At 53.3% G+C, this 14015-nt stretch overlaps 1 protein-coding gene across 2 annotated transcripts in view; it reads left to right on the plus strand.

The window, feature by feature from the left end:
- Positions 1–2455: 2455 nt before the first annotated feature.
- SRRM3 (serine/arginine repetitive matrix 3) overlaps positions 2456–14015 on the plus strand; it is a 36709-nt gene continuing 25149 nt past the window's right edge. The window contains exons 1-2 of one of the 2 annotated variants that reach the window (XM_037506865.2): positions 2456–2465; positions 7938–8202. In XM_037506865.2, the coding sequence (XP_037362762.1) occupies positions 7970–8202 (233 nt within the window). In that variant the 5' untranslated portion in view covers positions 2456–2465; positions 7938–7969. Of the gene's footprint in view, positions 2466–7937; positions 8203–14015 lie in introns of those variants that run through there. The other variant, XM_037506864.2, reaches the window with a different exon arrangement.

Genomic DNA, 14015 nt, shown 5'->3' on the forward strand with positions numbered 1-14015 from the left:
TATCCCTGAAGGAGCCAGGTCCCGAAGGAAGATACTGAGGCACAGAGAGATTAATTCCATCACTAATATCACCGGTAGGACACAGAGGCCTCAGTGTACTGTGATGCCCGGACAGGGAGCCTTTTAGGGCAAGGGGCCTGTGGAATTCACTGTCACAGGTCCCGTTGCACGCACAGGGCCTGATTGGGGCCAAGTGTCAGGCTCCTCATCTGTAGGATGATCCCTCATCCGAGGACAGGCTCCGCATGACCATCCCCCTCTACTCTGCCTGGCAACTAGGAGGAGTCCATGGTTCCAGGGGGACTGTAAGTTTGAGGTGTGGGGTTTGGGGCGGGGCCATGGCAGTGGACAGAGGACCCCTCTCTGGGACTTTAGGGTGTCCTAGCTTTCCAGACAGGAGACTTTTCTCCTTCCTCCATGTGCTGAAGAGGTTCAGATACACCCACAGAATTCAGACCCTCTCGACCCTGGCAGGGGGTGGGGAGTTTAGCTGGGGTGGGGGTCAGAGGCCCTTAGGAAGATTCTACGGCTAATGGTTGAACAAGGTGAGATCCCGAGAGGCCAGAGTTGCCCAAGCAGTTTGCTCTTATCTGACCTTAAGGGGCTGGCCCCTTCCCAGAGCAAGAAGGGCCCCCTCATCAGTCCTGCCTCCCACCCACAATCCCTCAGGAGCCGTAGGTTATTGTCAATGATGTTGTTAATTAACTGCTTAATTAACTATTTAGGCTAATCAGATTAATTGACATTAATTTGCAACCATTTGTCAAGGACCCTGAAAGCACTGCCTCTCAGAGTTGAAGTGTGCGTCTGGGTCTGGGCAGGGAGTCGGGGAAGATCTGCCACTGCGCTGCGGGGCTGGAAAGAGCAGGTGGCACGCAGTGGCAGCACCGAGTCAATAGAGGGCACAGGGCTGCTGCCTGGGACCGGGCACCTCCTGGGGCTCTCAGGAGTGGGTCCTTGGACTCCTGAGTTCTGGCTCTTCATATTTTGGGGAGCTCATCTCCTCTTCCTCGCCCTTAGTTTGCACTAAAAAAATGTCTGATGAGAGGCCAGAGGGAAGAGCAAGATACTTTCCACCCACTAGGGCTGGAAAGACCTAGGAAGGGGACAGACCTAAGAATCCTACATGAGCCATGATATAAGTAGGTCACCACATAACTCCTGCTGGAATGAAGTCACATCATCAGTTACAAAGAAAGGGGAGGAGGAAGATGAGCAGTATAGGGTAGATAAAATATGCAAATTATTAAACTGTGATAAAGTGATTCGATTTACATTATTTAGTCAATTGCAGTCCCCCAAACCCACAGTGCATTTTTTTGTCTGTTTCAAAACAGAACTTACAGTTTTAAATTATAACACTTGAAACAAACAAACAAAAAAAAAAAACTACTATGAAACGCATCCTACGTTTGGGAAAAAGAAAAAAGTAAAAGCCAACCCACTCAAAACTGGGAGTGTGAATTTGTCTTCAGAGTCGTTCTCTCAAGTGTAAATGGCTCCTCCATCAGTCCAGTCTGGGCTGAAAGTTGGTGGCTGCATTCTTGTATGACTTCCTTATCAACGGCCGAGGGTCCTTTTTCTCTCCCGTGAACCCCTGACCTGTCTTTCTGAGAACATGTTACCCAAGCAGAGGAGGTACAGATTTTAAGGATTCTGGAGATGAATACAAATGTGAGGGAAGAAAAGGGGTCCATTTTGGTGGGAGACTTAAGGTCCCAGGATGGGGGGTTCTTCCTGGGCGGAGAAGGAGCTACCTGCTTGCTAACAGATCTCTAGCTTGGTAAGGGAAGACATGGAGAATAGATGTGGGGTCTCGCTCCCCCCTTTACTGCTTGAGCTGCAGCCCCTGGGGGAGGAAGGACCGGGAGAGACTGGAGGCTGTTGCCTAGCAACGGGAGGCGCATCTGGATCGATGGGAATGGCAGCCGAGGCTCCAGCCCCCAGCCCAGCTCTCTTTGATCTCACCCGGCCCAGTAGAAACCTGGGGGGGATGCCCAGGGCAGCCTGCATGATTAGAACTGAGTCAATAGAGGGAATTTTCCATAATGAGATTGTGTGGGCAGTGAGATAACTGCCCGTGGCTTCTCTACCACCGTCCCCAGTGGGTTGAAGGAAGGGGCTTATTTGTCCAGCACACACCCTTCTTGCTGATAACTCCTGGGGAGGCACATCATCACCCAGTTTTGATTCTTCTCAGTCTTGGACTGCCTGGGACTCAGGACCAACCTTACCCTGGTCTAACATGTATCCAGGTCCCTGACAGTACATCCAGATGGGGAAACTGAGGCCCAAAAAGGAAAAGAGATCTGGCCATACAGCTTCTAACCCTTGTTACCCGTTCTCAGTCTACCTCCCAGGTATGAAGGAGCATGGCAGACAGTAAACCTTGTGGGGAGCAGAGAGGGTAAAGGCGGTGACAGAAGCTGATGAGAACATACAGACTCCTCTGACTGCACTGCAAGGTCAGCTCCAGAGCCAGCTTGGGAGGGTCCTCAGGGAGCAAGCATCCTGACACATAAGTGGCTCTCCCTAGGACGCCTTGCCAAGACCCTCTGGCTTGGGTCCTCCCCAGGACACAGAGATCACCGCCTCCCTGGCGATCCCTGCCTTCAATGACAGGGCAGTCACAAAAAGTTTCTTTCTCAGGCTTCCTTTAGCCCCAAACCTCCATTCCAGGTCAGACAGCCACAGGGGAGCTGTCTGCTCCTGGGCTAGAAGGCTACAGCACCCCAAAGGCTAGTGAGGGCCTTGAGAGGAAGAGTGGGTTGGGTGGGGGCAGGGATTCCTTTGTTCCATTAGAGTGAAACTAATACGCTACTTGATTTTTTTGGTATCAATACTGGTCCACAGATCTGCTTACTGGCTCTAACTGGTCTGTGTGGTGACTTCGTGTGTGATGACATCTGCATGGGTCACATTTGGGAATGGTGACCAGCGACTTTTCCCACTGAGGTCCTCAGAGATGGCGGTGGTTAAAAACATAGAAGTAGTGAGCTCCCCATCAATGCAAACACGGGAAGTGTTTCAAATAATGTTCATGGGTGGCTACTTCACATCAAGCTCTGAACTGGGCTCTAGGGACACAAAGTGGATGCAACCCAGTCATGCTCTTGGCAAGCCCTGGCAGGTCGAGAGTGCGCAGTTATGACGGAAGGAGGGAGGTGCTGAGAGTGGCAACCAGAGCAAAGCTCCAGGAGCAGAGCAGAGCTGTGCCTCCTAGAAAAGGTCCAGAGGCCTCACAGAGGAGGGGTTGCTTGAGCAGTCTGCAGGATGAAGGGAAGGGCGTGTCAGGCCGAGGGAGCACGGCCAGCATGTTCTTGGGTGAGGGGAGTGCAGAGTGTCTGAGACCTAAGAGAAGGGGGGAGCTGGACCCAGGAGCCAGATAAGCTGACCAGCTTTCTCCCCAGGCAACAAGCTGGCCTGACCCAGATACCCCGCCTTGGGTCTGGGAACTTGCCAGCCCCACCACCTCCCTTCCACAGCTCAGACAGGGACTGCAGGGAAGAGACAGGTCCTGGCCCTGCGCAGGCACAGCTGGCTCAGCACAGGACTGAACAGGGGCGGGCAGGACAGGGACCGGGAGGGCTGTGGTGCCAGCATGCCTGCAGGCCAAGCCGCCTGCCCCTCCTAGCACTGGGCCTTTCCCAACACAGCCAGACCCAGCCTGGGGGCTCTGACCAAAGCATCCTCAGGCTGGTAGAGGGGCAGCAGGAAGCTTGGCTGCTGAATAATTGAAAGGAAGGCTTTCAGGGTTTCTCCCTCCCCCCTGCAGTGTCTTCTAGAGGGTTGGGTAACAAACAGCAGTGCCAGCGCCTCCTGAGAGACTCCAAGGAGGCTGGGAGGAAGCTCACGCTGCTAACCCTCTCACTGCCAGCCTGGGCCTGCCCAGTGCCTTCCTCCCAGGCTGCCACTGCAGCCACTACAGTGTGGTCTTACCAGTGAACACTGGTCTGTAACAGCCTGTGTGGGTGTCTGTAGAAAGTGATCTTTTGTACCTACTAGCCTTCGTGAGTTGGTACTGATTTGGAACGGACAATAGCTTCCTGATCTGTTCTGATTTATGCTGATCTATAATTCTTACCGGTCAACTCAACTCACACCTGTGGTGGTTTAGCCTGGTTGGCATGCTTATGGGTAACACTAACAGCTAACACTTATGCATAGAACTTTCAACCACTGTACGTATGTTAATTCCTTTACCCCTCAGGACACTAAACAGGTTAAGTCACTTAAAGGCATGCAGGAAGTGTGCCACTTGCTAATCTGCCTTGGGTCTGTCTTGGATAAGGTGCACCAGTTTTCTCTCCAAAGACCAGTGGCCTCCAAAATTGAAGGCAGCAGACAGCAGAACTCTCTAGCTCAAATGCCATTTCTGGCTCCCTATTGCTTACAGGGTACGGTCCTGCCTCCTCAGCCTGACCCCCAGGCTCCTCCTTGTGCCCTGTGCTCAGCTATGTACAACCCACACTCTTTTCTCTTTCCTCTCCAGAGCCTTCCTCCCACACACACCCACACTCTGCCAGTAATCCATCCTCCCCTCTTTGTCCCACTAGCCCCTACTTATGCTTCAAGATGCTTCCTCCAAGAAGACCTCCCAGTATGCTTCTCCCCACACACACCCTGGCTTGGTTGATGTCTCTGCCACATGTCCCCCACCCAGCACTTAATCTGCTACATCGTTGGTGTCAGTGCTTCTTTCCCTGCAGCTCTCTTATTCTCTGGTGAGCCCCAGAGTGGCCACTCCCTGAACAGCTGTGACATGAATGAGTGACTTGTCCCAGGACCTGAAGGGCTGCGTCCCAGTCCTTTGGCCCTTACACCCCAGCCCCACCTCCTTGGGCAGGGAACTCAGGGAGGGCTTCTAGTTTGTTCTAGCCACTGCCTGGTTACCTTTGCCCTCTCCCTATGCTCATGCTCAGAAACTCAAGGTCTGGAGAAGGGTACCCACCAGGAAGGGAGGCATGACAAGAGCCCCCTCTGCCTAATGCTCTGAGGCTATGTAAGTGATGTGGGTGCAACCCGGTTCAGCACCAGGAATTGAGGTGGTAGGACACATTCAGATTTCTTGGATAAAGAAGGAGAAAATATTGCTTGGCCACAACCGAGGTAGTTTTTTCTTTTCCAGCTGGATAAAATATCTTGTAGTGTGACATAAGCATTGTTGTCACACCCTCATTTTTACAAAGAGCCAGACTTAGTTTCACAACCTAACTACCTGGTTTCATGTGTGTTTGTCACTTCTATCACATTTCTAATAGTCGCCAAGAACTTTCCCCCCCCAAGAAACTCAGGAGGCAGGCCCCTCCCCACCCCTTGCCCCACACTGGGCTTTTTCTGTGCAAGGACTTACCATGTGTCCACAGCCCCCACCTACATAGGAAGGCAGCTTCCCATTACACGTCTCCTTAGGCCCTGGCCCTGCTAGCCCCAGGGCCCTGGACCCTGCCCTGTGCTGCCCTCAGTCTATGCTGTTGCCTGCCTGGACTCTCCTTCCTTACATTGAGAAGACTCAGCTTTCAAAGAGTCAACTCACACACCATTGTCTTTGTGAAGCCTTCCCTCACCATCCCAGGCAAACGTCTCTTTTTTGCTCCCCTAACCTGGAGCGGGGAGCGTGGGAGGGGAAAATCAGAATGAGATAGGGAGTATTGTCTCCATTTTACAGATGAGAAAACTGAGGCTTTCTCAGGCAAAGGTAGAGCATCAAGTTCAAGTATTCTGTCTCCAAATTCAGTGCTCTGGTCCATTTCCCCCCCCTTTCCTGGGTTAGAGCAAAACAGCAGAAAGATCTAAGTGGCAAGATGGTTATATTGTGTGTGATCACAGATGTTTACTGGGAGTGCTTACTTGAAGCTGTAGGAACTTGTGCCTTTGAGGCCCTGAGTCCTGGCATTATCACTGGGAAGGAGGTCTCTGACAGGCAAGGCAGGGAAAAGAGCCCCCAGACAAATGGGCCTTGTCCCCTGGGCAAGAGAGGCTTCTTAGCCCTAGAGCAAAGGGAGTCCAGGGTTGGCATCATGGGTGCTGCCCATGGTGCCAGAAGTTGATGCCTGGGAAGTGAGATGGGGAAGAGAAGGAGATTTCTGAGGCCAGCAGAGGTTAAGGGGGAAAGTGGCCCAGGCCACCCCAGACGGCTTGGCTTTCCGAATGATTCCTACCCCCTGCTCTAGCCCCTCCTCCCTCCACAATCAACAAACTCATTCACTCTCAGTGAACTCTAGTTGCATAAGACAATTCCCAAGTCAGTCCCAAAGCTCAGCCTCCTGAGTGCCAGACCCATGGTTCAAAGCTTCCTGGACATTTTCATCTGGATGTCTAGGGCCTCCTCATACCCCCATATGGCCAAGACAGTGCGGTCACCACTGCCAACTAATTCTTATGCCCACAGCTACCATTGTATGATTGCATTTGCATGCCAGAGGATTTAGGATGGGAAGCTAGCAGAGCTTAGGGTGAAGAGGTTAGAACAGCTATGTAGTCTGTAAACCCCATAAAACCCTTCTCTTCAGAAGTGTCTGAATGATGCTCCCAGGTAGCAGTGGGGGTAAGAGGCTCAGAGAGAGGGCAGTGACACCCTGAGGGTCACACAGCAAGGACTGAAAGCTCCAGCCCAGAAGCCAGGGATTTGAGGTTTGGGGGAATGGACATATGAGAAAAGTTTATGTTCTGATCATCACTATTACCTCCTGTAGCTGCAGAGACTGGGAGGCGGGGGCGGGAGTGGGGGGAGTTGCTGAGAGCTTTAGAGACTCTGAAGGGAATGAGTGACACTCCCATCTCTATCACTCTCAAGTCAGTGAGGTAACTGTGTGTTGGGGGGCTGTGTGGCAAGGAAGGACCCTCCGGATGTCCAGACATACCCAAACTCTTATTTTCTTCCCACCACCCTCTGCCCCTTCTTCCCTCCCTTCCTGTTCCCTGGGAAGGAGGCCTCCCTGTTGCTTAGCAACTAGCAGAGCCTTGGAGAAAGGAAATGGAAATAGCTCAGGAGGTGCCTCCCCTCTGCTAAGATAGGTCCTTAGTGTGTGTGTGTGTGTGTGTGTGTGTGTGTGTGTGTGTGCGTGCATGCACACACATGTGCATGCATATGCTTTACTTTGGGCCTAGCATGGAGCCAGGGTTCTTACCTCCAAAGCCACCCTGCCTAGAGCCTATAGGAGGAGGTGGCTGCCTGGGAAGCTTATGTCAGTGCTACTTTTGGGCACATCCTCAGAAGCAGTGTTTCCAGAACAAAGGAGGGGACAGTCCTGCAGGCTTCAATCTGGGTCAGGCCTCCACCTGGAATGTTGGCTTTGAGAAATTATCTAGATAAAAGATGCAGATAAAAAACTGTATCTGTGGTGGGAATGCAATTGAGACTGGAGAAGGCTCCACTTTCCCAACCTACAGGGCTGTCCTGAGAACAGACTGGGAGGTGGGAGCATATGTGGTCTGGGATCCCACCTGCCAGTCAGACAAGGGTCGTTTTGGGGAGGAAGGTGTGCTCAAAACTGAGCCTGAAGGAAGGAAAAACAAGAATAAGACTAACAAATTTTCCCAGAGAAGGTTTGGTTGCCTGGGGGGTTGCAAGCAGGTGTGCCTGCAGGGGCTAGAGGGTCAGGCCATGAAAAGCCACCAGACAGAATGGGATGCTTCGGTAGTGACTAACTCTGGAGGTGACACAGCTCCAATCCAAGGGCCCTAGAGTCCATCTTGCCTGGCAGCATCCACCCACCTTTTAGTTGGGGAAAGCCCAGTGTCCAAACCCCTTCATGCCCTGAGGTGTGGCCCAAAGGCAAACTTGCCTTACCCTCCGCTCCCCTCTGCTGCCTGAGGGGAAGCGGATCAGCGCCATGAGTGGGCCTTTTAATCTCCAGGATTAACCTGCGCAGAGAGGGATTTAGCAGGTGGCTGAGAAGTTACCATCCCGCCTCATTCCTGTGTCTGTCCTGTAGGGCCCAGTCCAGCAGCTTCAGGGCCATCCGCTATGTCCTCCACCGTGAACAACGGGGCAGCCAGCATGCCGTCCCCACCCGACGCGGCCAATGGCTTCCCGCAGCCGGGTGCCTCCTCCGGAGCCTGGCCACGGACCGAGGAGGAGCTGCGCGCCGCGGAACCGGCCTTGGTGAAACGCGCTCACCGCGAGATCCTGGACCATGAGCGCAAGCGGCGTGTGGAGCTCAAGTGCATGGAGCTGCAGGAGATGATGGAGGAGCAGGGGTGAGCTGGGCCGTGGGGTGGGACTCCGGCTCCAGGACGGGGCCAAAAGATGGGGCCAGGGCTCAGACCAAGGTGGGGAGCAGTGCGAACTTGGGGAACCAGGAGTCTGGGTCCAGCTAGATGCCTGAGTCTGAACCAGTGGAAGTGAAACCATTGCAAGCCCAGGGGAATCTTCATTCACTCATTAACTTATTCAACCAATGAGCTGCCTCTGAGCCCTTGGTCTGTGTCAAGCTCAGAACTGGGTTCAGATTCACAGAAGTCAAGGAGAAAGAGTCTGCGCCTTCCAGAAACATCCAGTCTAGTGGGGGAGAGAGGCACGAAAACGTCAATGATAACTTAAGGCCTCAGTTTCCCCTTCTATAAAATGGGTGGATCAGTGCTAAAACCAGACAAGAAAATGCAGCTGGTCTTTACCATGGTCGCTGGCTGCTTGTGGTTTCAACAAAGCCTGGCCTGCAGCCACACCTGCAAGCTTCAGTTCCACACGTCTAGTTCAGAACCTGTCACGGAGGCACACAGGTGTGTGCCAGGCACAGATTGGAGTGCTTCCTCAAAGACCACTTCCCACCTCCACACCCCTTTCCCATCTCAGAAGGAAAACAAAGTTCACAACCAAAACAAATGAGAATCACAGCTATAAGACAGGACAGGAGAGGATCAAGTGCTTCAGGAGTTCAGAGGAGAGAAAACATCTGAATGGGTCTTGAGGGGTGAATAGGAGATTGTCAGTTTGTCAAGCTGTCATTGTGCAATGATCAGTAAGTAGGATTTAGGAACCTCCCTCACAGGTCCAGTGGAGACAAGGCAGCCTACACCGAGGCAGAGGCAAAGAAGCAGAAAACAAAACCACCCCCATTTTTGTGCAACTTGGAGGAAAGCTGATGGGTCCACGGCTCCCTTTTGCATCTGCCCTGAATCCTTCAAAATTAGTGGGCTGGCAATTGAGGGAGTTAAAGTGGGGAGCCCATTAGACTTGTGCTGTCAGTGAGCAGAGAAGTCAGAAAGGCCCCCAGAACTAGATGGGGATAGGCAGCTTATGCAACAGTCCTTCCCATCCACAACGTTGTCTGTCCATCCAGGCCTCCTGGGCAACTCAGAGCTAGCCGAGATATAGTTCACCATCTCTCTGGAGCCCAGGAAGACACTGACACTCAGGTCATCTGGAAGGGGGCTGGGAGACCCAAGATCCCTGGTAGGGTGCTCATCAGGGTCCCTTGTAAGAAAAAGAAAAGAGTACAGGGACCTGGTGCTCACCTCCAGCTGGGGTGAATGCCCCCACGGGGTGTCCCTGTGGCAAAGAATGGCTGGATGGAAGGCTGCTGAAGACAGACAAAGGGAGGCCTCCAGCTGGCGGTGAGAACAGGTTTGATGAGCTGGGGCTGTGGGCAGAGGAAATGAGATCCCAAGGGGCAGGGTTGAGTGGGGACTGGGAAGTGGAGTACCCTCTGCAGAGAGAGCCCAGGGACCTTAATTAAACCTGCAAATCTTGCTGAGTTGGGAGACTCCAAGAGTGAAGGGCGTGTGGGCAGGTGGGTGTGGCTAGAGAACAAGAGGGATGACTGGGACAGAGGAGGGCCAGCCTTCTGCACTTTATTCTTGGCAGCCACCCCCATCCTCTCAAAAAGCCCCACTCCTCTCGCTAACCCACTCCTCTCTACTGAGTCTTTCCATCCTGGAAGTCCTTCCCCTCTAAGAGCCTCATCCTTTCAAGGAACCCCTAAGGTTGCCCCCTCATGGCTCCCCCTCTCCAAACCTCCAACCCCCTAGCTGAATCTCCTCCCTGCCCCCCACCCCCACCCCGAGTCTCCAGTCCCTCACTGCACTGGGAAGGGTCCCATCAGATAAGAGGCAGACTAAGACAGAGGGTCGTGGCATGTGGCCATGACCTTGGCCCTAAGGCCCATGCTGTCTGGGAGCAAGCACTTGATCTCTAGATGTTCACTCAGGGCCCTTCCCCAAACTAAGCCCTCAGTGAGGTGGTCCCCAGGCTGCAGTCTCCCATGAGTTATCATCGCCACTCCCATCCCTTATGCCACAGCCACTCTGAAAACCAATAATCCAGGCTGCCATCCCAGGCCTGTGACCTTGGCAAGCCAGAGTCACTCACCTATAGCATAGGAACCCCTGTCTTCCGGAGTGTTCTGAGGGAACCAAGGCACATACAGGGCTCCCCCACCCACTGCCAGTCCCCAGAAATTACTCCATAGACACTAGGGACCCTTGCTCTGTTATAAAATCCAGTCATTAATATCCATTTCTAGAAACACTGGTTCATTCACATTTATTTACCAAGCATTTGACAAATATTCCCACTAGTAACAGCAACACACATTCTTTGGCCCCATTAAAAAGCAATCCCTTCCTTAATATTGATGGATGGTGGCTAATTCACTGGTGATTGATGCAGTATTGGAGTCACCTTCCTGGGCAGCCTCTGCAGGCAGCCTGCAATCACCGGGAGCCAGGCTGGAGCCCCCAGGCTGCACTGTAAAGCTGGACAGCTTCCACCCCAGCGCTGGGGCCCCTCAGCTTATAGCTTCAAACTCTCCCCTCTCCCTGTTCTTTTTCCTCATCTGTGAAATGGGAATAATAAGGCCACTGCCCACCTCTCCCTCAGAGCTGTAGTGAAGATCAAATTAATGACCAAGGAAGTAAATTATCTAGGAAGCACTGGGTCTGGGGGGGGGGAGGGGGGCCAAGGACAGGCAGAATGAAACAATTCCCACTCTGGGGACCTCTTTTAAAATGCAGTGTCGGGCCTCCCCGGTGGCACAGCGGTTGAGCGCTGGGTTGCGAAGATGCCCGCGGCCTCTGCGGCGCCGGTTCGATCCCCGGCTGCTTCCCAGCCACTGGAGGAGGGTCCCGCATGGCGCGCAGACCTCTCCTGCCGCCCGCTGCTCCCCTCAGCAGTGTACTTCAGTCCTTCTGCCTGTTCTGCTCCCCGCTCTGGCTCTGGTGAATTCTCTCACCCTCCCGCGCTTCTGACTGTACCCAGTGCATGTATAAACAAAACAAAGAAAGAAAGAAAGAAAGAAAGAAAACATGCCTCTATAAAAAAAAAATATATATATAAAAAAAAAAATAAATAAAATGCAGTGTCCCCTCACCCCACCCTAACACCAGAGGGTGAACTATGGAGTCCCCAAAGCAGCAACGCATCTGGCATTTGGCATGTCCTTCCTTCGTGGCCTATAGAGTGAAGCAGGGACAGAAGGAGCTAGACTGGCTGGGGCAGCATTTAAGCAGGAAGCTGGGGCCCTGAGACAGATGTCATTGCCCTCCCCACTGCCCCTTCTCCGGCCAAGTCCTTGACTTTGAAAGCCCGGCCTCCTGCATGGCCTTGAGTTGGCAGTGCTGCCACCTCTGCAGGGAGTGGCTGGCTTGGATCCTAGCCCCCCTCTCCGTCTCAGCCTTGCTCTCCTAGGAGAGCAGGGAGTAAAGACCCAAGTAGACTCCCCATTTGGTAGTATGATGACCTGCCAGAGGTCTGGGGTGCAGAAAAGCAGGGAGCCTGGGATGACTAGATCCTCTGTCCCCACTGCTCAGGGACAAATAATCACCAGTCACTACCATTATGGAGCACCTACTGTGTGCCAGGCACTGTGCATATTGCGTTAGATGAGCATCTCCTTTAATCTAGGACAATCCCATTTCACAGGTCCAGAGGCTAAAGCCAATAGAAGTGCATGGACTTGTCCAGTCACAGAGCTAGAAGGTGGAGGAGGGTGCCGGTATTCAAAACCAGACTGCCTCCCTCTCCCGCTTCTCCCTTAATCACTGCCCCACGTGACCACAGCTGAGCGAGCTGACCTCAGGAGGTCACTGGGGAGACCAGGAGGTGGTGGTTGCCCTTGAGACCCATGTGCCCAATAACTGAATGCCAGCCCTGGGCTCCTAGTCCCTTGCAGCCAAGGCCAAATGTCTAAGCCTGAAGCTAAACAGGGATTGAGGTAGACACTGACTAGTCAGGGCCCAGAGTTTGGCAACACTTGTTTAGAGGTGTCAGTACACACACACACACACTCACACCCTCACACACACACTGCATTACTGCACTGGGGGTGGGGATCAGAAGAAATGGATCCTCGCTCTGCCAGGCAGGACTTGGTCCTCCCTGTGATGGGTCTCATGGACACCCGAACCTGCGAGCCAGGAGACCCTAGCTGGGTGAGGATCAGGGGGCACGAGTTAAAAGTAGGTAGTGCTCCTTATTTAACCCCCAATATAGTCAGTCAGGTCCCCAGCCCCAGCCATCCTTCCCACTGGATGGTTTTTTGTTCACTGTCTCCCCTGCATCGTCAGGCCCATTTTCTAGCTGTGACCTCACCACCTCCTGCAGGAGCCCAAGGCCAGCGCCAGGCCCCTCCTCCAGCCACACAGCTGCCAGCGCCGTCCTTCCAAAATGAAAATCCAACCTTCAAACTCTCCAATGCCTCTCCATCACCAATTACTCATTTATCAAAAATTGTTGGATACAACATGTGGCAGGCAAGGTGCCAGGTGCTGGAGACATGCTGGCAATCCAGACAGACAAGGCCCCTGCCCTCAGGGAACTCCCAGCCCGCACAGGGTGCAGAAGACCCAACAGATAATGACTAGCGCAGGAACCACCTGCCAGCCTCTGGAGGTGCACGTTGCCATGGAAACACAAGTGTTGGCACATAACCTGGTGGTGTGGCTATCTCTTCTGCTGTAAACACCCCTGTGAGTCAAGTCCTGTGCTCAGCATGATTATCTCTACAGGGCAAACCTGGAAGTTAATTTGGTTGTGTTTACTTTGCTTAGAAAAGAATTACCAAATTGCTCTCCAAAAAGACTGGGTCAGTGGGCAAATGCTTGTGGAGGGAGATGAGGAAAGGAGCGAGGAGAGAGGAGGGAGGAGAGGAGAGGGTCCCTGAGAGGGAACGAGGTAGCACTTTCATGGACAGGCTGAGTGGAGGGCTGGGTCCACGGTGTGCACAGAGAATGGACGAGGAACAGATGGCAGAAGCAAGACGGGACCCCGGTTACTATTTTGCTACCACACTTTCTGTCCAGGACAATAACCTGCAACCCAGGAAGGAGAGGAAGAGGGCCTGGGACCCCAAGATTCATTCAGCAAAAGCCACAGGACACCTGCTGTGTGCCTGCCATTAGAGCAAGGGGCATGGGGAGCAGCGACCCTCCAGTGAGCGGGCAGCATGGATAGGGCCTGGAGGGAGGCCTGGGCAGCAGCTTGGGGTGCAGTGAGAGACAATGACCAGTGACCCCAAGGTGTGAGAACAGGAAGGAGGAGTGGATAATTCTGCACTTTGATCCCTAGCCTGAGGCTGGGCTCAAGGAGGGAAGCAGAGAGAAGTAGAGAAGTCAAGGGCTTCCATTCAAGGCCCAGTTTTCCTCTACCCACCCCAACCCTAAGCCCCAGGAAGAGGGAAGCAAAGGATCTACCACTGGGATCCCAGGCATGCCCCTTAGAAGTCTTGATCTTGCAGAAGTGGGGATACATTGCGCACCTCCCAAGGCTGTTGTGAGGATCAGATGACCATGAGGCCAGGAAAGCAGAAAAGGCCACAGAGGTGTCACAGCCTGATTCTCACTTCCTAAAATGCATCCAGGGAATGACTGCAGCCTGGCTATGAGGGAGGCTGCCCTGGGGATGGAGGGATGTGCAGCTTCACCAGGTGGCCTGTCCACCTCTGGGAACAACTCTTCCTTTTGTTTATCTGGTTGGTTGGTTATTTGGTTGGTTGGCTGGCTTGGTGCAAAATGGATAAGCCTCCAGCTCTCCCAGCGCTGAGAGCCTTGCTTGGTGGTATGACTCGGACAACTCG

This window comes from Talpa occidentalis, unplaced genomic scaffold (genome assembly GCF_014898055.3).
Source record: "Talpa occidentalis isolate TD23 unplaced genomic scaffold, MPIMG_talOcc4v2.1 talOcc4.12, whole genome shotgun sequence".
Lineage (NCBI taxonomy): Eukaryota > Metazoa > Chordata > Mammalia > Eulipotyphla > Talpidae > Talpa > Talpa occidentalis.